Source organism: Sander lucioperca, chromosome 18 (assembly GCF_008315115.2).
Source record: "Sander lucioperca isolate FBNREF2018 chromosome 18, SLUC_FBN_1.2, whole genome shotgun sequence".
Taxonomy (NCBI): Eukaryota; Metazoa; Chordata; class Actinopteri; order Perciformes; family Percidae; genus Sander; species Sander lucioperca.
In genome coordinates, this window is record NC_050190.1 from 29,574,494 (window position 1) to 29,601,589 (window position 27,096).

The 27,096-nt window shown below is 41.4% G+C and overlaps 2 protein-coding genes across 3 annotated transcripts; one reads left to right on the plus strand and one right to left on the minus strand.

Annotated features, from left to right (window-relative positions):
• Positions 1–4,151: 4,151 nt before the first annotated feature.
• On the minus strand, positions 4,152–10,049 carry LOC116065787 (G-protein coupled receptor 135). Of its 2 annotated transcripts, XM_035994992.1 has the most exons (3): positions 9,375–10,049; positions 8,286–8,537; positions 4,152–5,909 (listed from the first exon to the last, which is right to left on the minus strand). In XM_035994992.1, exons 2-3 carry the CDS (start codon positions 8,399–8,401, stop codon positions 4,559–4,561), a joined length of 1,467 nt encoding a protein of 488 aa, XP_035850885.1. In that variant the 5' UTR covers positions 8,402–8,537; positions 9,375–10,049; the 3' UTR covers positions 4,152–4,558. The 2 variants fall into 2 exon arrangements, with proteins under 2 accessions (XP_035850885.1, XP_031177289.1); XM_031321429.2 differs by having other exon boundaries at positions 8,286–10,049.
• A 2,647-nt stretch (positions 10,050–12,696) lies between these two features.
• LOC116065698 (jnk1/mapk8 associated membrane protein) lies at positions 12,697–20,287 on the plus strand. Its single transcript, XM_031321274.2, has 7 exons — positions 12,697–12,824; positions 14,745–14,824; positions 15,988–16,142; positions 17,751–17,957; positions 18,183–18,364; positions 19,359–19,435; positions 19,650–20,287. The coding sequence occupies exons 1-7, from the start codon at positions 12,821–12,823 to the stop codon at positions 19,866–19,868; spliced, it is 924 nt and encodes a 307-aa protein (XP_031177134.1). The 5' UTR covers positions 12,697–12,820; the 3' UTR covers positions 19,869–20,287.
• Positions 20,288–27,096: the final 6,809 nt, after the last annotated feature.

Genomic DNA, 27,096 nt, shown 5'->3' on the forward strand with positions numbered 1-27,096 from the left:
CCTCGACTCTACTCGCCTTTTTTGGTTTTCCATTACAAAAAAAAGTACCTGGTACCTGCTAACAGGTACTTTTTTTAGTACCTCCTCAGTCGAGGTTCCAAGCGAGCTGAGGCGAGCCGAAAAGGTGACGTGAAAGCGACAGACGGGGGTGTCCTGAACAAACCCGCTATTTTTAAACAGTTTAGCCAGCTGTGTTTTTTTGTTGCTGCCTCCAGCTTCTTCTGAAACAAAATGTGTCTTCTGGCTGTGGCAATAACAACACACCTTCCACGTTCTGTGTTAGGTCACGGCAGTTTACTGCGGCGCCGCTTGTTTCAGTTCTGCGGAGGCTCCAGTCCAGGCAGAGCTTTCGTTGTATCCTACATACACACACACACACATGCTGGCTCGACGCACACACCAGCTGACAAATGTATACATCAGGCCACATATTACACAGGCTACGGCGAAAGCTCTGCGTGGAGCCTCCGCAGAACTGTAAAACAAGCTCAAGTGGCCTGATGTTTATACTTGTGCGCTGGTGTGTGCGTCGAGCCGGCTTACGACCAGCCACGCTGAGGCGGTACTAAAATCTGCAATGGAAAACGGACGCACAGTGTGCCAAGTCGAGACGAGACGAGGCGAGTCGAGCAGGTACCATGTAATGGAAAAACGCCATAACTCACATAAAGAAATGTAGCTCATCTTTCTTTGGTTTCCTCTAAAAAAAATACTTGTTCTTTTGCAGCACAGCCACTGACATCTCCCACACTCTCCTCCATCATGTCTTGGTATCATACATATTAGAACATGGAGATGACCTTATAATGAATCACTCTCACAGCAGACTTTTTTTTTTTAGACTTGTTTAACTAAACACATTAGTGTGCTGCAGCTATGGAACAGCACATGATGCTCGCTCATTGATCAACAGAGCCATCATCAGTTGTTTTATTTACACCTCTGCTTTTTCCTGCTGTGACAAAGGATGGAAAATGATAACCTTTAAAACTTCACCTCTTCATTACATCAAAGTCACAGCAAGACAAGAGACAAAAGAGAGTAACACTACACTACTACTACTACTGGATGTTTGTAAAATGTAAAAAGAAAAGTGATGCTGTGGTGAGCCAGTGTTGCATCAAGCTGAAACATTAGCTTCTATAGCTACCGTTTCCTGCAGCTTGTATAATTCCAACTCTGCATTTGAAATGAAGTTTATTCAGAATCTGAAGCTCTCTCCACCTTTTAAATGATGTGCTGATGTTCAATAACGGAAGAGGTGTTCCGGATGTAAACAAACAAGGCTGTTCTCTTGGACCATTCGTACATATAGCTACGAAAAGTAAAGCAATGTAAATTGGACAGCTGGGTCATACAACACAGAGCTTTCAACTCTGGGAGAAGAGTTTGTGTCTTGGGGTAACATAAGATTTTCACCCAGGTAACGCATGTTCATGTCCCGGGAGTGTTTTAATCCAAACCACGATATTTTTTCTAATCTTAACTAGTTTGGTGCCTAAACCTAACTGTCGCCGCCACATGACTCTCACTAATTGTTGGCTAAACTTCACTGTATACTGCGGCAGCTCACTGTGCCATGTACCAGGCTCAAAGTCACCGTTTGTTGGCTAAACAATGTCCATATGTCTAAATGCATTTTCATCTCAAGTTTTTTGTCAATCAACTATCAACAGCCTCCGAAATAACTGAGAGCGTGCAGTGCTCTGAAGCCGGTTCCCATACTTTTTTATCAGCTAAATTTAACTGTAAAGACGACTAAACAAGACCGGCTGGCAGTCGGCCAATTTCGAAAGATATGTGTACATACGTTTTCGTACGATATCATACAAACCCATTCATGAGAATGTGACAGGACAAACTAATCTTTAAAACTGAATCTTCAAGCTAAACTGAATCATCATCACTGACAAAATCCGTAGCTTTCAACCTTGGGGAGCTCCATGTCAGCTTGCCCCCGCTTAATAATGTATACAGTTATTTCCTGGTTAAAACGGTCTGAAACCGCAAAATCGATGATGGCCATATGATGGGATAGCTTTGCTGCAGGTGGTTTCTTGAGCCATTTAACATAATTAACAAAGCTTATCGGCTGAACTGAACAAAACAGTTTGAACAGTCCTCACATCTTGACTCACAAGGTTCAATCTTTCACCGTATTTGTGAGAAGGTTACCCAAAACCTGAGACTTATTCAAACTGACACCTTTACACAGATTAATAATCATAAATGCAATCAACAGTAACTTTTACCTAATAAATACAAAATAATGCCACAACAGGCTAACATACAGATATGGTAAAAACGCAACAAGTCGTCACACCTAAACGACAACATATGTAGTTTGTTGCTGCCTTCTGAAACGATCCATATGACTGTTTATATGCAGTTTCTGATCTACAACCTCTGAGGTTAAGGTTTGGTTACATTTAGGCAACTGAACCTACTTGGTTAAGGTAAGGGAAATAACTTATAACCACCTCCCTACTGGCCTGGTCACAACAGCTTGTACAACTTCTTGAACGATTTGGCTGACATCTCCCAGACAGCCAGAGCTTCTTCTACTGTCTCCCGCATTCACTTTCTTGGGAGTGCGTGTTAAGGGGGCGGTGAGAGGGGGTTAACAGTAACACATTTCATAGAAATGAGTCAAGTTATTGGTTGCATTTGAAGCAGGAAGTTTAACATGCAATCACAGTAATTATGTTAACACATAAACCAGACAACGCACAGGAAATTCAGTCATATCCCTGCAGTTGTGGTCTAGAAATAAAATCCCAAGTCCTCTTTATCTCAGACCGAGACAAGACTGTGGTCGATTCCGAGACAAGACCTTTAAAAAGTGGTCTTAAGACCACGAAACGTTCCATATGACTGTTTATATGCACCGTTTCTGATCTACAACCTCTAAGGTTAAGGTTTAGTTACATTTAGGCAACTGAAACTACTGGTTAAGGTTAGTGAAATATCTTCTAACCACCTCCCTACTGGCCTGGTCACAACAGCTTTTACAACTTTTTTATTCATTTTTCAAGTCCTACTACATGAGCCCCGTGTCTTTGCGTAACGTAGAGTTTTTCTCTACGACGTGTAACGCTAAACAGGCACTCAAAAACATCCTGGTGGAAGCATGCTGCATGCTGATTAGCATGAGATTTACTCCTTAGATATTGAAATTAGGTATCGAATGACGAGGCATTTTTCGATACTCGATACTTTAGAGGCAATTTGGTCGGTGCCTAAAAAGTATTGAACTCGGTACCCAGCCCTATTCATTATATATTCAACAGTATAAATATACTGTATGTCTCTTAAATAAATTGTGTTAAAGGCAGGGTTGGTAACTATTTCCAATATACTGTACACCCCGACAGCTATATATAACTTATGGGCTCTGAAAAAGGAACAAAAAAGATCCGTCATCTGTAGCTGCTGTAATCCTGTAAAAACGGTCACCAATCACTGCTTTGCGGTCCGCTTGAAAAAAAACAATGAAATGCCTCCTTGCCCCGTTGTGCGTACTCGACCCCGCCTGTGTACGAGCCTGAGCTCAATGCGCGGCGTCCCTGCATTGCTAACAGTAGTCATGATTGTGTTAAACATTCGGTATGATAATATGAGGTGTTTGCTTAGCGGTGAACGAGACATGAAGTAAGACTGCAGTCCTTTCTCCGCTCTGCTCTGAAGCAGCGGCGCAGCGGTGCTCGTGCATGTCTGCGTGTGGGTCGGAGCCCCGAGGAGATGCTACTTTCAAATCTTGCTAGCTTTTCAACATCACCAACCCTGCCTTTAACTCTACAAACTGGCTGGCTGAAGCGGTGCTTTAGGTAACTGCGTGGTGTTAGTGGGTAGCTCGCCAGCTACAGTAGTCACCATCGCATTTTCCAGGATGTGTGGATGAAATTCACCGTGCCACTTTCTGGTGTGACCAGGCCATTGCTTCCAACTCTCGGTTGTTTTAGCCATTTAAGAAAATGATCGATTGTGTCATTTTTCTGAAGAGGACAGTCTGAAAATGACATGTACAGAACACATATGTTCTAAACATGTTAAGGTTTAGGATTAAAGGATTAAGGAAATGCTCGATCCTTGATAGTTTTCCATATCCATATGCTGCATTTACATATGATATGACATGAAGCCCTTTTTTTAATACAAGCGCAAACTCATCATGGTTTTCTACAGAAATGTTTTGCATCCCCTTTCATGATTAACCATTGAAGGGTTTCCAGGGGTCCGTCAGGCGATCCCGTGGATCCTTGAGAGGACTTAATGGTGTCCTCATAAATTAGGAAGGAATTTCATTGACCGTACAACAGCTGCTTAAATTACGATTTCACCGTCATAACTTGTTGTCCTCCCACATAGTTCTGTGAATGATCCTTTTGATTCCTGACAAATGATGATCAAGTGGTGGTTTGAATCATAAACATTTTAGAGTGTGATCTGAGAGACACATAAATACTATCAGGTATTTCGTCTTCAGTCTCTAGATCCACAACAGCATATTAGATAAGATGAAAACAATCGTTTGATGGTTCAGCGCTCTTCCAGAACGTCACAGGCTGGTGTCCGCTGTCTTCCTCTTTGGCGCACTGACGGAGTTAGGAAGTGTTGCAGTGTCAGGCTGGGCGTCCCTGCAGAAGAACACGGCAGGGTTTTTACAGGCCCACATTGCCACCTCTCCTCCCCCTCCTCCTTTTCCAGGACTTGAATTTGACAGCCGGCTGTTATTATTCACCCCTACGCGACTCACGTAGCGGTCCCTGATCCTCTCCGCTTGGTTGAGCCGAACCTCGCGGTTCTGGGTTTGGCTGGAGAGGTACGCAGCGATATTTCTGGTCCGATAGCCCTCCTCTCTGCTCCGCCCCAGTAACATGGATATATTGGGGTTCCTCAGGGCGTAGATCAGAGGGTTGATGGCTCCGTTTGCCCAGGCTAGCCAGATGGCCACTGTGTCCATTGCCGGGTTGAACGTGTAGTCCCCCAATGCTGTAACCAACCCCATTAAACAATATGGCCCCCAACAGAAAATGATGAAAACAATCATAATCAGAACTGTGGTGGCTGTTCGCATTTCACTGTAGAACCGCAGTAAGTATGCGTACGTGGTCACCGGCCGGACTCGGATTTCAGAGAGACGAACGGCCTTACAGATGTTGTAATGACAAAAACACATGAGGGCGAAGGGCAGTAAGTAACATACGACGATAAGGCAGATGCTGTAAGCCGTCCCCATGCGTGAAGTCCTGGAGTGGAACACGTACATACAGTGGTAGAAACCTCGCTTATGGATTTCTGTAGGCGGTCGGACTAAGAGATACCAAGGCAAAGAGAAAATGACTGCAGTTAACCACACAGCGATCAACAACTGAGTTGCTTTCTGGCGCCCTATTTTGGCCTGCGGCTGTCTGACTATGGCGTAGTACCTGTCAAAGGAGATCAAAGTCATAGTCAGGGTGGAGATGATACCAAAGCAGGTGTTGAAAAAGCCGTTGGCCACGCAGAAACGATCCCCGAACATCCAGGTACCATCCTTGCTGAAGAGCATGACGAAGGAGAACGGCAGACACAACACAGCCGTGAGGAAGTCAGACAAGGACAGCGACATGATGAAAGCATTGGTCACTGTCCGAAGCTGTCTGTGTTTGATGATGACGACGACGACTGCCGAGTTACCGAGGCTGGAGAGGAGGAAGATGGCGAGGAGTACCAGGGCCTGAGTTGCCACGGTGATGCCCTGCAGGACAGACTTACTCTCAGCGGCGCTCAGCACCGACGGGGTCGACGCCGGATGGATTGGACCGAGCTCGCTCCCTCTATGGTCTCTGAACGTCGATAGGTTTCCTGTGTTTCCCAATGTGGCCTCTGTGGTGGCGGTCACTAGGCTGGTCACTATGGAAACAACCCTAAAGAACCAAAAAAAGAAGAAGAAAGAGGCAGAAATAAATTGTACCATCATCACAGTCTGGATACAATATGTTCTCACAAAATGTTTAAAAAAATAAACGTATTCAATGGGGCTGGTTTTTTATACTAGTGCGATAGATTGACGTAGTTTAAGTATAGTATAGTATACTTTACTCAAAATTGGCAAAATCTTTGACGTAAAACCCTGACGTTGTAGGGTGTCGCAAGGCAGAGAGGGCGGGATCTCCAGCTTCTGACCAATCAGTGTCTTTGCAATCGCTGCGCACAACACAGTTGGCTAGTCAACCCTGTAAGTTAACCCTGACTGACATCTCTCAGTCAGCTCCCTTGGGGCTGCCCTGTGTCTTTTGCAACACCCTGTGAACAAAATACAACATTACCACTTGTTAACCTGTCAAATATCCTTGAGCGTGCGCATGCACACGTGTGTAAATATTTTTGCCGCACAGATTGTGAAAGTGAGCTGTGTTTGAATGCACAGACTTGCAGGCATCAGTCTACTCCTACATTTGAGATAATGAAATCAATTCCCCTCGCTAATTGTATCTCTCATAAAATAGCTTGTTTCTTTTTTTTTGACGGTTAAAAATGTGTCTGTGTCAGCTATATGTCACTGCAGCTCCAGGAAAGGGTGCATGGACGGTGCTGGTGCCTGTGCCTGTGCCTGTAGAAATTCCTTCTGTTAGGTTGAGTGGAACTCGTGGATAACTTGCTTCCTCAAGTAATTCAACCAGTTGCTAAATTGTGGAGCCACACACAGGTCCAAAATTAGCACCATCTACCAGCCAAACGCTTGTAAAATAAGCATGTGGTTGGTGGTGGATTTGCTTCACTCACCAGCCAAAAAACAACGGTAATGTATTGAGTGGCTGGTAAAATTTGAACATTCACTAAGCCAGTTGGACTGGTGTACAAAACTGTTAATTTTGAACCCTGCACACACATACACATACACATTTTCACACTGCAACTTGAGTTTTAAAGGCTCTGAACACCCACACAGGTGTTTTCCGTTAATCTGGCTGATTGGACCTCTTCCCAGGACTGTGTGGCTGTGTATAGATTGATTGACATCTTCCTGAGCCTACTGTTAGCTCTGCACCTGTTAGGGCGGGACAAATGACAGCTTTACCATTCTTTATTGGTAAATGAAATTTGTGACATAGTAGGCTCGTTCGAGATGAGCTGCGCCTCGCCTGCAAAGCGGACGAGAGCAGGTGGCAGCAGCAGGGGGCGGGGACAAAAAGCCGCGGCCAAGTCGGACACTTTACAGGTGTTTCCAGCAGCCTTCAGACTGAACAGGAAGTCACAGAAACACTCACATCCTGTTAGGTCCGATTGCGATTTAATAAAATGTTATCAGACCCATATATCAGCTTGTAGTTGTTTTTATTAAGACAGAGTAGCTGTCAAAATGCTCTACATGTGATCTGTTGCTGATGTTAAGGAACAACAGACTGTAAATGATCCGTAATCTGAACGGTATTTAGTCTCTCTGACTTCTAAACGTCACTATCAGCCACACAACATGTGTTCTGTACACAATAAGCCTTTACATCTGACAAATAGCAATTAAAATCCCTCCAATTCAAAAACATTAAAAAGTTTATATAAAACGTCATCATGTTAAGTCGATTCTGAACCAATCAGCTGTTAGATCAGCTGAGAGTAGGGCTGGGCAATATATCAATATTATATCGACATTGATATATGACGCTAGATATCGTCTTAGATTTTGGATATTGTAATATGGCAATATGACACGAGTTGTCTTTTCCTGGTTTGAAAGGCTACATTAAGGTAAAGTGATGTCATTTTCTGAACTTATCAGACTGTTCTAGCGGTTCTAATATTTGCATTTACCCACTTAGTCATTATATCCACAGTATTGGTGATTATTTATCAAATCTCTCATTGTGTTAATATTTTGTGAAAGCACAAATTGTCAACCCTACAATATTGTCGCAATATCATGTCATTTGGTCAAAAATATCGTGATATTTGATTTTCTCCAGTCGGTGGAGAGCAACTGCAGAGCCTGCCTCCCAAAACTGCAGCCGCCTCGATCCCGTGAGGTTATCGTTGGCCACGTGTGCATGACGTCAGAGCAAGTCGGGATCAAGTCGGACACAAAATTAAACCGGCATGCATTGGGCGCCGATCGGCAGTGATCGGTTCTGCGCAGGCCTAGCCTATTCTCGTACGAGCCTAATAAATTCCCATCTAAGCTCCGGCCCACCTTCAACCTGAGCAGAAGTCTAATCAGCCAGAATATGTAAAATCACCTGTGTGGTTGTTCAGAGGCTTTAAAGCAGAAAGGAAAGATGGAAAAGTGGACGGACGGAGTGGTTTACCTTGGCACAACAGGTGAGGTAGTGCCCAGCTGGTCGGTGAAGCTCGGACCCGAGGTGTCAGCTGTGTAGTTGCTGCCGCTGCTGCCCCGCAGGGCGGTGCTAACATGCGAATCCATCGACGAAGCACAAAAACAGCCCAACAAAAGTCACCCCTCGTCTCACACGCATCCATTCAGATTACAGCCAGTCCGCGTTGGTTTCATGGGTTCAAACGCAGCTGCTGATAACTCCTCCTCATCCATTTGTAGATTTCTATTTTCATTATTTTCAAATTCATCAACAGAAGGAAGGGAAAAACAAGGGGAAGTCAAATCCATGTCCAGCGTATTAGGCTGGTTTGAAATAACTGTCATATAGTGCAATATCTAGTAAGTTAACATGGGCAGTACAACAGTGTTTAAGATCAAAGTATATAATAACGCCTGATGCCACACTTGATCTATGAGCACATCATAAGAAGTAGACTACATGTGTAGAGATTTAGTTACTTCTGAACAGATTTATTTTTTATTTTTTAGGATTTACAACTCTGATAGGATTTAATTGTTTCTTATCTAAAGTTGCTCTTTTTTTTGTCTCTTCCTTTTGCTAGTTTCCTTTTAATTATCTTGTTGGAATATATATTTTCAATGCCATTTACATATGCACTTGTCAATTTTGATGGCATATTATAACATTTATCAAATTATAGTTATTTTAAGATGTTGCTATATTATGATACGATAAACTACATTCACCACTGCATTTGACTTGATACAGGTATGATGGTAGAGGAATACTGGTAGCTACAGTGATTATAACATGACACACCTACATTATGTAGCCTATACTCTGAAATATACAGATACACAACAGCAGACTTTTTTGCTATATAGACCATTTCACAGATGTAAACATTCTAAACCCAACTGACAGGAAGTTAACAAGGGGCCATGCTGTTGCCTAGCAATGGAATTCCATTGAAAAGGTCTATTAGGCGACTTAACTAGCTAAGCTAATTAGCAAATGCAGCTGTTTTAGGTTTAGCCTCATGTTACCACAACAAGAACTCACTTTGTTTCTTCACAAGACAGCAGTTAAACAACTTACCCGGAAGTTATTGGTTTTACATTCCGTAAAATAAAATTGGCCAGAGTCGTATAAGCCTATTAACATTTTGTTAAAAATGTGCATACGTTACATGCCCGTTATTTGGCTGTGAAACGTGGTTTATTTATTTCCTTTTCTTCCTTGTGTTATCTCAGACTTTGGTCATTGTATCTGTCCACAGTAACCTCCAAACAAACAAGCTACGTCTCTCCATCAGTCATGTTGCTCCAGTCGCTTGTTTTCTTCATGTTTCGGCACAGAGCTAACCGTTTCCTCTGGATGTTTTTGAGTGCACGTACACGGCAGGCTGCAAAAAAAGCCCATGTAGCCTATATTTATAACTCCATTTAAGTTACTGTACGTGTGTTGTAGGATACAGATTTTTTTTGGCCTTTGAAATCCTTCGTAAGGAGAGGAGAAGAAAGTCAGTCCATTTCTTTTTTTTTTTCCATATAGCTGCTTCAACGCCGCTGGAAGACAAAAGAAAACATCGTCGGAGAGACGTGTGCAGTGTAACTGTCACCCTGTTGATTTCTCTAAGGAAAAATAACGCTAGCCATGATTCTACTGCTCTCTATATCTATATCTATCTATCTATATCTCCATGAATAACAGCTCTGAAAGCAGACGAGACCAGCTTCGGAAATCCCAGGTGTGAACGCGAATCACGCGAATCACATCATCATCTCTCTCTCTCTCTCTCTCTCTCTCTCTCTCTCTCTCTCTCTCTCTCTCTCTCTCTCTCTCTCTCTCTCTCTCTCTCTCTCTCTCGGGGTCTCTCTACCTGGCTGCCTCTTGCTCTCGAGTCTCGCTACCTCTCTCAAACCACGCCTTTTATATGACCGTGCTCACAGCGTCATGTGACGTTTAATGCAGTTGCCATGGTAACTGGCGATATATGGATTTGCTATGTCCATGTTAAATGGCTTTATAAGTAGGTATAAAAGCAATGCCTGAAATGGACCAGGACCATTCCTCACCACTTCTTCTAATTTTTGTCCACATGAGTACCCTTACTTCTTATTGTTCTTATCAGTAGGCCTATTATTATTAGGCTGATAGCCTAATACCAAAATAGGCTATGATTTATTGGGAAAAACCAAGCAATTCTATGTAGGCCTAAAATCAGACACTTTTAGAACCCCTATATAGCCCGAATGAAATGATCCTTTTTCAGACACTGCGACGATTCGACTGTAGTTTTGTATTGCCAAACAACAGCACTGTGGAGATAGGCTGTCTGGGCTGTTTGTATTTCTTTAAACCAATCACAATCATCTTGGGCGGCGCTAAGCTCTGGACGCAGCGACGGTGGCTCTGCAAAATAGTCTCGGGAAGGAACTTGTTTTGGTGGATGATTTGCATCCCACAAAAGAAAACGCCACATACAATATTAAATTGAGTTCACTGTTCACACAATGAAAGCTTAGATCGGGCCCAAAAAATCAAGATCGACCCGAGCCCGTGCACGTTGTGTCCGAGCCTGAGCCCGATTTCAACCCGACAATTTTTTAATACGTGGGCCGTTATAACTGACGTTCTCAACTACAATTCCTTTTACCTGTGGGTAACAGATCAAGGCAGCAACATAATCAAAGCCCTGTAACCATATAGGAGACTTTCTTGTCTCGATCACCTAATTAATACTGTCCTTCACCACGGTCTGCATTCTGACGCACTGGCTGACAACGCGCCGGATATAGGAGAGACCGTATCTGCTGCTAAAGGACTCGTGAGATATCTGAAACAATCTGGCCTGGTTGCGCAATTATCGAAGACAGTGCTACAGATGAGGGAGACACGATTTAGCACAGTTGACCTCACATTCAAGTCAATGCAGGACATACACCCAGAGCTACGGGAGAAGCTGGAGAGGCAGAGCTTTCTCCCCACCCAATTAGGCTAATAAAGTAATGATTAAAAAAACACAAACACTTGATGAAGGGCTGAGTTCGGGCTCGGGCAGAGAATCTAAACTCTACACACAATACAGTAACGTGTGCTATTTAAATTAGCTGGTTATCTGGTTAAACGTTATTATCTCTTACCAGTGTATCTCCGTGTGTACTTGGTCCACAGCAATCCCACCAATTGGTCCCAAAACGTCCCAGTTAGAGAGGAAATGCCGTGAACATATTTTTTGTAAATCTTTACAATCATTCTACAAAAGAACCAAGCAGGCCTGCCTTGTTGCACGATCTAAATTTCCAGAATGTTGTGATATGATAAAACAAAGGGGGAAACTTCCGTAACATCAGGTCATTCCTATAGGACACAGGTCAGGGGAGGAGAAGAAATGATATCCTGAGAAAAGTGGATTTTGAGGGGTATAGCTCCATAGAGTCCCATTCATTCTGCACTGGCCTGTGAGCGCCCCCTATATGGAACTCTGGTGGAACTACAACCAGTTCAGAAGCCAGAAGTAACAAGAGAGTGGAACTTCTTCCCTTATTACAAATTCTTTGCCTACATTAAGGTTTTGTGTCAGCAAAAAATGTAGGCTTTTTGGATAATGCATCATTTACAAATTGTATTTACATTTACCTTATTGCACAATATATCAATAAATGCAGTACTTCTAAACAAAAGTATAGCTGTAATAATAACACACAGGCATGTGGAACTTTTATTGCACAAATGAGACTAAAACTATTCAAATCAGAGAGGTGTTGTGTTTTCGGCCCATCTGAAAGGGCTGCTATACGTTTTGCAAACCACCAGATGTCACTGTGTTTAAATATTTAAATATTTTTCTGCACAAATTCAGGGATATAAAGCCCCAAAATCTTCATCTGCCTATTACTTGAAAAGTCAAGAACTGAGCTGAGAAATCAGGGTTACAGGAGACCGGTTTAATAAACACAGGATGATTTAGGTAGTAGAAGGCTAGAAGGTAGTTGTTTATGTATTAGTAATTAATAATATCTGGATGAATGTTTATTATTTCCAGCAGCTGGCAGCCTTGCATTAAGAAGGATGCAGGATACTTGATGTCAACCTGTTAGGCCAATCTGTATTTTTCAGATTGAATGCAAATAAACTAAGATTACAATGTAACACGAATACTATTCCTGTAATAAACTATTTTAAACCGCTTGCATGCATGTTCCTTTTGCAAAAATGTCATTCAACATTAGGCCTACTGTATTTTTGTGCGCGCTTTCGGACTAAAATTGCCTCATTAATCTAGAATTCTATTTTGTTGTTGAGTCCAACAGCACTTAAATTCTCAAATTCTTTTTTTATTTGTATGTTTTTTTGTTTCTATTTTTTTCAGTGTTGTAAAGTTTTTGTTGTTTCAATAAAGCGTTTTTAAAAAAACTTGCTTTCCGGGTTGTGCTACCTCATTTTCGTCCGCATCCGGTTTGCCTAACAGCTTACTAACAAATGAAAATACTGTAGGACTGAGGCGAGAAACCTTGTTTTTAAACATTATTGGGCACAGAATGGGTAAGTTAAAGTTGCGTTCAATTTTGACTTTTCATAGCTTGTTGAAATAATTTGACGCTAGCGTCGCACATCCTAGTTAGCTAGCTATAGTTTGGCTTTAATGACGTTAGCTGTGAACTAGCTAGCTAGCTAACGTTAGCTAGCTAGATAATAACATCCCACTGCACTGGTTATAACGTTACAATCACATATTATTGAGTAGGAGCTAACGTTTTCTCTTTAGAAAACCGACGAGTGTATTCATGACAATTTAAACACCAACTTGTGAGAGTAGCTAGCTAATGTTTTGTGTCGGTTGCGGCAATTTCGTACAATTATCTCCGAAACCGGCTTGTGTTTGTGTTGGTCACAAGCTAATGTAAATGTTATGGTTCGCTCCAGAAAGCTCTGAACGTTAATTTGATATAACCGTCAGCTGCCTTATCTAGCTAGCTAAATTAACTAGCTAGACACCCATTGGATTTGCTGATATGGCAATACACTGAGAGACTTAATGACCGTTTTCAATGGAATTCCATTGCTAGGCAACAGTCTGGCCCCTTGTTAACTTCCTGTCAGTTGATGTCCTTCACAAACATTGCAACAGGAAGTCAACTTGGGGCCATTTAGAATGTTTATATTTACAACTGTGAAATGGTCCTGTAGACTATTTCCCATCTCTGTAACTGATTTAGAGTCAGTGGGTACAGTTGTGCTCATAAGTTTATGAACCCATGCTAAAGTTAACTAAAAAGAGGAATAAAAAAAACTTAATGCCTTGATCTTAATGCCTTAATTAAAAAAATGAGGAAAAATCCAATCTTTAAGGACACCAGTTTTCTTTGTGAATGAATAATGTATCGTAAATAAATAAATGTTCTTCCTTAAAATACAGGGGACATAAGTAAGTACACCCCTATGTTAAATTCCCATAGAGGCAGGCAGACTTTTATTTTTAAAGGCCAGTTATTTCATGGATCCAGGATACTATGCATCCTGATAAAGTTCCCTTGGTCTTTGGAATTAAAATAGCCCCACATCATCACATACCCTTCACCATACCTAGAGATTGGCATGGTTTTATTTCAGTTAGCCTAATGGCTGGTTTGATTTGCATTGAGAGATGATTTTATGGAAAGTACCCCATGCCAATCTCTAGGTATGGTGAAGGGGATGTGATGATGTGGGGCTATTTTAATTCCAAAGACCAAGGGAACTTTATCAGGATGCATAGTATCCTGGATCCATGAAATAACTGGCCTTTAAAAATCAAAGTCTGCCTGCCTCTATGGGAATTTAACATAGGGGTGTACTTACTTATGCCCCCTGTATTTTAAGGAAGAACATTTATTTATTTACGATACATTATTCATTCACAAAGAAAATTGGTGTCCTTAAAGGTTGGATTTTTCCTCATTTTTTTAATTAAGGCATTTTTTATTCCTCTTTGGCATGGGTTCATAAACTTATGAGCACCACTGTATGTGGATTCTGACAGGTCAATCTTAAATGCTTTTAAATGCTGAATGCATGGAAAAGATGAAGGACAAGAGCTTCAAAAATACCACACACCATGTTATAGCTACATATTAAAGTTAGTTACGAGAAAATACTGTTGACCGGAACAGCTAAAGTTACTGTTACAGCTCAGCTCATCTTCCTCGTGGAAAATCCTAACCATGAATGGACAGTGGAAGCCTTGAACTCGCTTACTTGTGGTTTGATTAACTCGGGACACTTTTAAAATCAGCTCTAGGCATCATTACTTTTTTTCGTCGTCCGTGTCACAACGTAGCTAGGAAAAACAATCCGACTTACACCGAAACTAAGAGTTTCAAATGTTAATGTTTGAAACCATAATGGAACATTACCTATAACCAAGTGATTGTGCTGCCAAACGGCTGTGTGACTGGTGTGTACGGTGTTTGTATGTCTTTGCAGCTGTGGCCATGAGTTCAACGTGCCCAGGCACATACTGTGGCAGGATGATGTTCAATGGATCAGTGGAGGGAGAGTGTGGCGTAAGTACTGAAGATCAGATTTGTGTCTGACTGCTGATGGGTAACATTTATGTGTTGGACTGTGGGGCATTGCCTGTCATCCATCTAAGGCTACATTTACACTGCTGTGTTTTGTTTTTTAAGCAGAGTTTTGAATTAAAAGTGATCTCCGTGCACACACGTGTTTCTGGCTCCAGTGGAAGAACTAATCTCCGTTTAAACCAACACGCCCAAAACCGCATATCTCATCAACATTCTCGCATACTGGGCATGCGCGTGCCGGGGTAAACAGGAGGCAGCATGTATACTCTGCCCGTTGCTGGTAGTTGCCATGTTAACATTAGTAGCTTAGTCTCAGAGAACGAGACGTCATAAGACCGAATCAGGCGGCGAAACATTGGCGTCAGAGTCGGTGTTAAAGTTTAGAACCGTCTCTGGTGTTGCCAAAAGTCTCCGTTTGCGGCCGTTGAGACTGCAGCGCAACCCCGCAGATTCCAAACCAAAACGGATCAGAAGTGTTTTCAAATGTCTCCGTTTTAGGGGCTCAGAAACACCAGAGCAGTGTGAATGGGAGGTGTAAACGTAGCAAAAGATATTAGTTTTTAAACCAAAATGTAGCCTAAGAGAGCCGGATTGTTGTAATTAGAGATGTTCCGATACCAATACCAGTAATGGAAAAGCCTTCGTTACCACCGAAGATGCTGGAATCGGTATCGGAAAGTACTGGAGTTTATGCACAGATCCGATACCACGTAATTTAGCCCCAAAGAAAATCTACTTTAAAGTAGATTATTTATGTTCTTTTTCCGTTATGACTGACTGTCAAACTGGATAATGAAAGAAGGTTCTGTGGCATTCATTGTTTGTGTTTGTTCATGTTTCACAAAGAGTTTAACCTGAGCCAGACCGACAACAAAGATAGAAATCATATCATCCATACAGGGATAGTAGTATACAGCTGTTAAAGCATAATAAAATATATGACACACTGGTATCGGATCGCTACCCGGTATCAGCCGATACGCAAGTTCATGTATCGGAATCAGTATCGGGAAGCAAGAAATGGTATCGGACCATCTCTACAGGAGTTGTAATAAGCATTCCACTTGCCCGAACGCAGAGCGTACTGGCGAGCGTTAATGTCAGGCCCTGCTAATCACTGCCATCTCGGTCCGTCCTGCCAGGTTTGTCCTCGAGGAGAGCGGGCCAACCTCCAGAAGGTGTGCCAACGCTGCACTGAATCCCCTGAGCTCTACGACTGGCTCTATCTGGGCTTTATGGCCATGTTGCCCTTAGTGCTGCACTGGTTCTTCATCGAGTGGTACTCTGGAAAGAAGAGGTGAGGAGGATTACTCACACTCACAGAGCATCAAATAATATCCGTGGAGTAGGACATTTCCAATGCTTTGTTCCTTCAGAAGCAAGAAAAGTATCGGTATTATCTATTCTCTTCCACATTGAAACCTGCCCTAGAGTTACTATCGGATCAAAATAGGGCTGATTATGCAGAAAATCAGATGTCACAGTATGTTTGGCCAGACACCTCGATGCCGATATTGCGACGATATTTTAGGGTTGACTATTGGTGCTTTAACAAAAATATTTACACAATGAAATTTTAGATAAATAATCATCAATAATGTGGATACAATGGATGCAAATATTAGAACAGCTAGAACACTCTGGTAAGTTCAGAAAATGACATCACTTTACTGTAATGCTGCCTTTAACGTCGAAATATCGATATATTGCCCAGCCCTATATCAAAACCAACATCTTTCATTAAGAAATATTACAAGTGGCGCCAGTAAACCAGGCTTATTTTCAGGAAACCATGTTTCATAAACCAGGTTCAGGCTTTTAATTAAATTAAAGAGAAAAATTAGATTTGACTGGTGGTTTGCCTCACGACAAATGCCGCATTTTCAGAATCAGAATCAGAAAAGGCTTTATTGCCACAGAAAGTTACCCTTACTGTATGTAGAATTTGCCTTGGTGAAAGATGCATACACAAACAAACAAACAAACAAACAAACATATTAAACATTAATATAAAATAGGGATCGACCGATACTGGTTTTTCAAGGCCGATACTGATTATTAGTAGTTAATGAAACCGAGACCATTTACAGTGAAAATGAAAATGCAGATTCAGATAATCTGCAAACTGCCAAAAAAACGGCCCTACTATGATATAAACAATAAATACAGAAAAATAGACATTGCATAAGAAATTGCTTAAAGTACTCATATTATGCTTTTTGGCTTTTCCCCTTTCCTTTATTGTGTTATATATATTTTTTTGTGCACGTTATAGATTTACAAAGGGACTTACCATCTCCAACAGAAAACACTGTTCACAAACTGCTCCAAACAGCTCTATTGTAGTCCAGCCTTTACTTCAGAGACAAACGTGGTCACTTTGGAACACGCGTTATAATGCTCACCTAGCTGCTAGCGTGGCGCGCCCTCATACTCTGCTTCTGACTGGCTAGTAGTCCTTACCTAGCTACTGAGCATGTGCGACTCCCAACAAAGATGGTACAGAAGTGTGATGCCTCATTCTGTAGCTAAAACAGAGAGCTCAACACACAGGGTGAAAAGAGGAGCTGCAGCGATGTGCAGTACAACACAAATATGTTTTCTGAAAATTATACTGTGTAAACCTATTCTGATATAACCTCTAAATACAACTATGAACCTAAAAAGGAGCATAATATGAGCACTTTAAGAAAAAAAGAGGCTGAATGGGTTGAGTGCAGAATTTGCAAAGAATATACAGTATGTGCAATGGATCACCAATTGCATAACAATAGCAATTTTCACCGTTTAGTTTTAATTTTAAATGTCCTACAAATGAAAATGAAAGAAATGAAGCAGACGCCCACCATTACTGGTGTTTCTGTTGTCTGATCTTGTGCTGTTGTGTGTGTTGTTGTGTGTCCAGTTCCAGCGCTCTGCTGCAGCACATAGCAGCCATGTTGGAGTGCAGCGTGTCGGCCGTGGTCACCTTGCTGGTCACCGAGCCGGTGGGGGAGCTCAGCATCCATTCCTGCCGAGTCCAGATGCTGTCAGACTGGTACACCATGCTCTACAACCCCAGTCCGGACTACGTCAACACGTTACACTGCACGCAGGAGGCTGTCTACCCGCTGTAAGCACTGACAACAGGCCCAAATTTTGAATTCATTAAAGACAAGACAATTAAAGACAAACAACGAAAACCAAAATGTATTTCTGGCAGTGCGGAGAAGTCTTTCAAACAGCATTTAGATTTTGTTCATGTTTTCTGATATTCTTCGTCCAAGTGTCCTCTGGTTAGTTGTGATTTTTGTTTATTATCACTCATTTGACGGCCTCTTGTTTCTCTCTTCCTCAGCTACACCATCGTGTTAATCTACTACGCGTTCTGCCTGGTGCTGATGATGCTGCTGCGTCCTCTGTTGGTGAAGCAGATAGCGTGCGGCCTGGGCAAATCGGATCGCTTCAAGAGCATCTACGCTGCTCTGTACTTCTTCCCCATCCTCACTGTGCTGCAGGCGGTGGGCGGAGGACTGCTCTGTGAGTATAGAGGCGCAGCAGGAAGAGAAGCTGGAGGCTAACCCTGCTCACCATTATTTAACACCACTACTCGTTGACTTTTGGCAATATGTTTAGATAGATAGATAGATACTTTATTCATCCCGATGGAAATTTCAGGCATCCAGTAGCTTAGACAACCATAACACAACAAACACACATGCACACATATATCTCACATACATAAAAATCACTCACAGGAATTTAAAGAGTAAACAATTTGTGAAGTGATTAAAAAGGTCTAGTATGGACTGACCATGTGACGCAATGACCATGATAGGGTGCTATGGTAGAGTGTGTGCAGTGGTCGTAGTGCAATTTGTGGTAGTGCATTTATTGAACTTAAAAAACAGTGAAAGAGTTCAACGAATCCACAGTGTCAACACCTTGAAGATAATGTCGGCAGGGATCAGTCTATTACCTGGCTGTGATTTAAAGATAATGTCGGCAGGGATCAGTCTATGACCTGGCTGTGATTTAAAGATAATGTCGGCAGGGATCAGTCTATGACCTGGCTGTGATTTAAAGATAATGTCGGCAGGGATCAGTCTATGACCTGGCTGTGATTTAAAGATAATGTCGGCGGGGATCAGTCTATGACCTGGCTGTGATTTAAAGATAATGTCGGCGGGGATCAGTCTATGACCTGGCTGTGATTTAAAGATAATGTCGGCGGGGATCAGTCTATGACCTGGCTGTGATTTAAAGATAATATTAAGTGGGATTTTTTTTTTTTTTTGTCGCTTTTGTTGACATTTTTGGCCATTTTTTATGCTTTTTAAAAGGGCATTTTAAATTCTTTTCTAAACAACTTTTTACACTTTCAACATCTTTTTTTGACGCTAGCTCTGCTGCAGGCCTGAGCAACTGAGTTCACATCCAACTGGTTTGAGAGTTGTTCAGTAAATGACCAACACGCAGACTAACCAACGGTGTTTGATTGTGCAGCTGTGAGTGACGTGAGTGTATGTTTCAGACTATGCGTTTCCCTACATCATACTGGTCCTGTCTCTGGTCACACTGGCTGTTTACATGTCTGCCTCGGAGATACAGGTAACAGCACTCGCTGCACTCTCGGTCTTTCTAATATGTAGCATGTGGTGGCATGTGTCTTAATATTATTGCTGGAAAGATTGCTCACTAATATTAAAAATAGTCCATTGTTTGACGAGCACATTTAGTGTTTATTGGAAACTGATCACCTAGTATGATTAATTCTGACTGTGTGTGTGTGTGTGTGTGTGTGTGTGTGTGTGTGTCCCCACAGTCTTTTAAGAACCTCGTCACTAAGAAGAAGCGTCTGGTGGTCCTGTTCAGCCATTGGCTGCTCCACGCGTACGGCATCATCTCTATCTCCCGATTGGACAAGCTGGAGCAGGACCTGCCCCTGTTGGCCCTCGTGCCCGGTCCCGCCCTCTTCTACATCGCCACCGCCCGGTTCACAGAGCCCAGTCGCATCCTGTCGGAGGGCGGCAACGGACACTGACATTGTTGACCGACCAATCCAACATCGATACAGTTTTTACAAATGTCTCCGGTGCAAACCTTCAGCTCCCCGCGCTGAGAGATTGGGCTTCAGCGTCGGGGTTAATGCCATCACACGTGCTCAGTGGTCATAACAGGATGACATCACAAAGTGCAATATTTAACATTGGGGAAACAACTTCATCATCTACTCCAAATGGCGTGCAAGTATATAAGTAGGGCTGCAACCCACGATCATTTTCATCGGCGATTAATCTGTCGATTATTTTTCCGATTAGTTGTTTGCTCTATAAAATGTCAGAAAATGTTTAAAACATGAGGACCAGTGTTTCCCAGAAGCCCAAGATGATGTCCTCAAATGTCCTATTTTGTCCACAACTCAAAGATATTCAGTTTACTGTCACAGAGGAGAGAAGAAACTAGAAAGCTGGAATCAGAGAAAGTTTGACTTTTCTGACTCAAACCGATTAATCGATTATCAAAATAGTTGGCGATTAATTTAATAGTTGACAACTAATGGATTCATCTTTGCAACTCTTAAGTATATTAATAGTTCAAGTTGGACAATAGGTGATAAACTACTCCAGGTTTTTGTACAATTGATGTAATTCCAGTCAGGATTTCTGAACAGAACTGATGGTCTGGGATTCAGTTCACTCAGCTGAATGCCGATTTAATGAAGTCATTTAGCACTAAATCTTCCCATTGGAGTATGACTCCATGACTCCAAACGTTCAGAGTGCTCGTACAACTCTTCACATTTCATTTGATGCATGGTGTCAACTAATGATTCTAGTAGACAAATCAGGGTTCAACAATAAGGGTTCCTCGATGGCAAGTTAAACGCCACTTTGGGCCAGTAAATATGACAACCCACTCATCGTGTCATCAATCATTTGATATGAATGTGCCGTTGGCCAATCAGGAATTGAGTTGGCATTTGATGCTTTAGATGTTTTTTTTCAACATTTATTACACTTTGATGCTTTCAACGTTTTCAATTTTTTTGGACCTTTTTGGGTTTTTTTTAACGTTTTTGTCTACATTTTCTTTTTTGACATTTTTTTCCCCCCCGGAAGTCTGACTTTTTTTCCCTGATATTTTTTTACGTTTTTTTTTTTTAATAAATCAAATTATTTTTTGGGCTTTTCCGCCTTTTTTCGATAGGACAGCTAGGTGAGAAAGGGGAGAGAGAGAGGGGGGAAGACATGCAGGAAATGGTCACAGGTCGGATTCTAACCCTGGACCTCTGCGTCCAGACATAAACCTCTCAGTATACGTGCGCCTGCTCTACCCACTGAACCAACCCGGCCACCCTGATTTTTTTTGTGAGGTTTTTCCTCCGATTTCTTTTTACTTGCCCGACTGTACAATTGAAAAACCCTTAGCGTTGAACCCTGCAATCAATTATCATATAGTCCGTAAAAATAATGCCAGATGTGATGACGAGTTAGCCCACAGTGATGTCTTTAAATGACTCATTTAGATTTAGATTACAGTGATATTAAACTTTTCAACGTTCTCGTCACTTCTTTTCCCCCAAAGTTGTGTTGCTTTTTGGTGGCGTTTTCGTTGCTTTTCTGGACATTTGACTTTTTCTTCTTGACGCTTAAATTATGTTTAAATTTATGTTTTTTTTCAGTGTATTTGTTTTTTTTTGACATGCTTATCTCTTTTTTTTTTACTTTCTTGATGCCTTTGTCACTTTTTTCAACTCTTTTGTTCCTTTTCTGTACATTCTTGTCGTCTTTCTGTTTTTGTCACTATTCTCAACGTTCTTTTCACTTTTTCCCACAAAGTTTGACGCTTTCTTAAATGTTTGTCGCTTTTTTTCAATTTATACCTCGTTTTTTTGTTGTTTTTTTTACAATTTTGTCACTTTGACATTTTTAGGGGTTGTATCGGACTGTATATTTATATAATTGTAAATACGTGTATGCTTGTAAATATGAGTGTGTTCAGTAGGATTTGCTACATGCATATAAGCTCAAATTACAAATGGATGTTACACAACAGTGTGTGAGGTCCAGTGTACCTACCTGTATCATTTCATGTGCTCTGTATTTATATTTGAGTCTGTTAAGTGAACCCTGTCAGCATTATCTCTGAGTCATCTTTATGGTTCTCTTAAACATAAACCTGCCGTCAAAGTCAAACAGTGTGGTCTCATGTATGCGAGAGATGTTCTGCCCTTCCTGAGGCAAAGAGCACGCTGATGTCAGGAGACATTTTACTGTCTCGTGCCAATCTGCCCGTCCTCTGAGGTCAGCAACCTTGGTGTCATAGAGCGTTACTTTCTTCTTCTTGCCATATGATTATACAAAATGTTTTTTGTACACATTTGGGATCGTGCATGTGACCTCCAGGAAGTGGAGACGATATTCTGCCTGTAGTTACAGGAATGTATCATTAAGACAAACTGTTTAAAGAAATGGAAGGGGATTGAACTTGGTAGATTTTAGAATTGACGTGAAAAACTTAATTTAAGAAGTACTTATTTTGTGTTAATTTAAAGAATTATTCGAGCTTATTGGAGCTATCCACGACTTGGGAAAAGCGAGAACTAGTTTGTGTGTTATCTGGGAAAAATTATCTGTGGACACCAGCTGAGGAATGAGTGCAGAGGGAGGCCATCTTCACGGTTTAAAGGCTCTGAACAGCCACACAGGTGTTTTCAGTTAATCTGGCTGATGGACCTCTTCTCAGGACTGTGTGGGTGTGTTGAACCCTTTTAGGTCTAAGGGCATTTTTAGATATCTTCTTGAAAGCTGTTACAACATTTGCGTATGAAACATCTGAAAGAATACGAGTTGTACATGAAGGAATCTACAGACAGCAGCCAAAATGTGGACGTTGTTTACTTCATTAATGGGTTTACTGTGTTAATGGACCGAGGATGGGAGGAGGATTCGGTATTCGGCAGAATCTTAACCAGTGGATTCGGTATTCGGTCAAACCCCAAAAATCTGGATTCACTGCATCCCTAGTTATAAATCGACCTGTGATTAGAGATATATGATACCACAGTCAGCTAATGTCACTCTGTACGGCAGGGATACAGTAGTGCGCAGAATCCCCATGGTTACAACGCCATGTTTAATCGCAGAGCGCTGTCCTTCACATGGGGAGTGTAGTCAACTTTATAGTCACTGGTATGGTCTTTACAGCCATCCAACCAACAGTGCACACACTGTAAATAACAGACATTTCTGTAGACCTCAATGACAGCCAAAGAACATGTTTAGGAAGTTTAGTTTTTAATCATAGAACTTGCATCACATTTTGATTCAATATTTCTTCAGTAGGTATGCATAAAACTCAAAGTGCAAACACCTTGTCAACAATAATTTATGTTCATAGTAATGAATTAGTTGTTTTTTTACATGACATTATGCAGCATGTCGACAGTAAGTCATTTAACTTTCTTATGTTACATCACCATCAGCGATGGGGTTTGCCCTGGACAACGGTCAGTGTAACACTTAACGGACAATTGGAAAAACAGAAAAATGGGTTAAAATATCCAATTTTTCTTTTTTTTTCCCGCCTTGACAAATCAAAAAATTGGATCTTTAAACTGTTTTTCCAATTTTCTGTTTTTATTCGGAGGATCAGAAATTTAGAAAATTACAAAATTGCGTCTGGGCTCCAATTATTCAATACTGCCATGGTATTCTCTCCCTCGTTCCGCCTAGCTACGTCCCCCCCAACTCAAAACCATCAGTTGCACCTCTGACCCCAAAGTCTTGTGTGTTTGTTTTTTTTTGGTCCATATGCAGTTAATGTCCTGCTTAGTCCGCAAAGTAGAGGGAGAGAATACCATCGCAGTATTGAATAATTGGAGCTCAGACGCAATTTTGTAATTTTCTCAATTTCTGATCCTCTGAATAAAAACAGAAAATTGGAAAAACAGTTTAAAGATCCAGTTTTTATTAATTTGTCAAGGTGGAAAAAAATGAAAAATTTGATATTTGAACCCATTTTTCTGTTTTTCCAAATGTCCGTTTGTGCTTAGAAAATTCAACTGATAAGCGTTACACTGTCCGAAAACGTTTATTAATGCTCAGTAAACTTTAAAATCAGTGTGGTGACTACAGGTCAGCTCTTCTACAACAGTGTGTGGTCAGTTAACCTGGACATCTGTACGTTCAAATAATAGAAGGGTTCAGATATGTCCCAACGTTTAAAAACTACCTGAGACTACCAGAAAAATCCACCTTCAGATACTCTCATACTGTTAGATATTAGGTTGTTTTTTTTTTTAACATTACAAATCAATGGTGAACATTCAGAAAGTATTCATACCCTTTCTCACTTTTTTTTCACATTTATGTTGCAGCTTTATGCTACAATCATCAGTTCTGTAGATGACATTTGCAGCTTTGGATTTATGTGTTTGTGATTGTGGACATATTGATTATTTAAAGAACATCTGAGCCTGAGAAGGCTTCCACATGATATGAAAACCTTTAAAAGGATTTTGAGTATGAGGAGTGAGATATGATTTAAAAAAGGCATTTTGTGTTAATTGCACTCAACTAAAACGGTCTGATAGATACAACTAATGTTATGCAGACTGCAAACTGAAAGTACTTCATAAAACAACAACAACCCCGATACAATATTTAGTCCGATATGTTGATATGGTATCAGTATACTGATAGCTCTACGCAGAAACTTTGTGAACGTCGGTTACTCAGTGTAGTTGTTTTGCGGCAACAATGTTAAGTTTCAGCGTGTCAGTTTAACTGGCAATCTATGAAATCACACTGCAGCTCCGCAAAAGTAGCAGAGATAAACTGGAATACTACATCAGTATAAAGGTTTAGTTTTAGTCGCTCCACAAGAACCCTATTGTATCTGTCGAACACATTTAGTTCACGATACAAAGTGGAAGTTTTATCCCAATTTATCTTTCCACGAATGAGAAAGACCACCAGTTACATACCGGACGTGTGTTAGTTCCCTTGAAAGGAAGATACAGTATAACCAATCAGACCTCTGCACACACTGGACTGCTTGCTTGTAACTCCACTCTCTCCGGTGGAGATGGAGACGGGCGGGGTAGCGATGCGGTGTTTTTTAGTGTTTACACTGTATAAATTAGCTGAGCGTCTAGGGTTGGGTGATTCCTGTTGCGATTCTTCCTTTCAATTCCGGTTCTTATCGATTCTCGATTCCGATTCTTTGAGGGGTGTGTCACTGCCCGATGTGAGTCGCGCATGCTCAGATTTGAACGGTTTACGGCATAACGTGTCATACCCGATGTTAGCCGAGTCAGACCGGCTCTGGTCGAGCGCAGATGTGAGTTGGGCATGCTCAGATTTAAACAGTTTACTGCATAACGTGTGTTACTGAAATTTGTGAAATCTATAAAATAATGAACGTTTCTCTTTACATACAATAACAGAAGATGGTAATCATTTCAAAAATGTTGTAGCTATCTATGACTGTTTGATTGCTAACGTTAGCTCAAAATGCCATTCAAGTGACAGCCTTTGTTGTGTTTGATTGCTAACTTTTAGCTAGCAGTCATTTCAAAAACGTTTTAGCTATCTGATTGTTAGATTGCTAACGTTAGCTCAAAACGCCATTCAAGTGACAGCCTTTATTGTGTTTGATTGCTAACTTGTAGCCAGCAGCAGCAGTCATTTCAAAAACGTTTTAGCTATCTATGTTTGTTTGATCGCCAACGTTAGCTCATAGTCTGTGCGTTAGCTCAAATAGCCGTTAGCATCTTGGAGGCTACTTGTCGCAAAGTGACGCATGCGCGACTCACATCGGCACTCGACTCACATCGGGCAGTGACAGGGTGGTGAAACGGGTCACATGCTTATTTCACAAATAAGAGGAAAGTTTTATTTTGATTCAATGGTGGGTTGCAGTTTTACCGGGCTTTTTCAACGTAAAATAAAGCCAGACTAGAGCGCCACTTACTGTGCTCCAAGGCTGCAACACAAGAAGCGCTTGGCCGTTACGGGAACCAAAACTTGCGCATGTTAAATTTGGAATCCATTATCAGATTTGAAACCAAATCCTCCAAGCGATTCCAAACAATTCCAATAAAGAAACGATTCTACTGGAATCGTAATTTTTGAAACGATTCCAAGTAGGAATCGGTTCTCGATGCCCAATCCTACTAGCGTCTAGCCGTAAAAACGGAGCAGCTAATATTGGTAGCGAGAGCAACAAGTCACCCCTATTTTCCACCGGGCGTGTCTGCGCTGTGTTCCGGATGCGCCCCCCCCCCCCCCACACCAGCAATCGCAGCCATTCAACTCAATGCTTGATAATCCACCAGCCAGGGCTCGTCCCGGGAGCGTGCGTGAAGCGGCTCTCCGCTCCGCTAAAGATCCGCGGCAGGTCTATTTTCACGCGAGCCGTTTTGGACAGCCGGGCAGGAAGTCAAACGGGACAACCAGACACCCCACGATATCGTATATACTATGTTGTGTTGAATTCTTTAAAACGGCAGATATTGTTTGTTTGTCCGAGACAAATTTCCTCCGGGATAATAAAAAAAAAATCACAGATCTTTTTTTATAAAGACAAGGCCAGGGAAGAGAAGACATGGAGTTTAATGGCAGGAGTTAGGGCTGCACTATATGAGGAAAATAGCTTACTTTGATTATTTTTGACTGATATTGTGATGCGATTCACGATATTGGAGGAAATGATCGTTTTTATTCTCATTTTCATTGAAAATTATTAACATTGAAATAAATTAAAATGATTATAGTGTGATTTTGGCGAGGATCTGTACCAAACAAAGATTTTTTCTTCAGTCTGTATGATAGGATTTGTAGGCCGGGACATCTCTGCAGCAGAATACTTCATTCAGAAGGTTTGATACATATTTTGCCTTTAAAAGGTCACATGACATGCTGATTTTTGGATGCTTTTATATAGGCCTTAGTGGTCCCCTAATACTGTATCTGAAGTCTCTTTTATATAGACCTTAGTGGTCACCTAATACTGTATCTGAAGTCTCTTTATATAGACCTTAGTGGTCACCTAATACTGTATCTGAAGTCTCTTTATATAGACCTTAGTGGTCCCCTAATACTGTATCTGAAGTCTCTTTATATAGACCTTAGTGGTCCCCTAATACTGTATCTGAAGTCTCTTTATATAGACCTTAGTGGTCCCCTAATACTGTATCTGAAGTCTCTTTCCCGAAATTCAGCCTTGGTGCAGAATTACAGCCACTAGAGCCAGTCCCACAATGA

Bases quoted from the DNA above. Each gene is read 5' to 3' on its own strand.
- LOC116065698 (XM_031321274.2), top strand. The intron at 17,958-18,182 runs GTAAGCACTGAC...TCTCTTCCTCAG, and splicing joins CAGGAGGCTGTCTACCCGCT to CTACACCATCGTGTTAATCT. The intron at 18,365-19,358 runs GTGAGTATAGAG...TGTATGTTTCAG, and splicing joins GGTGGGCGGAGGACTGCTCT to ACTATGCGTTTCCCTACATC.
- LOC116065787 (XM_035994992.1), bottom strand. From the start codon at position 8,401: ATGGATTCGCATGTTAGCACCGCCCTGCGGGGCAGCAGCGGCAGCAAC. The intron at 5,910-8,285 runs GTAAACCACTCC...TTGGTTCTTTAG, and splicing joins ACCTCACCTGTTGTGCCAAG to GGTTGTTTCCATAGTGACCA.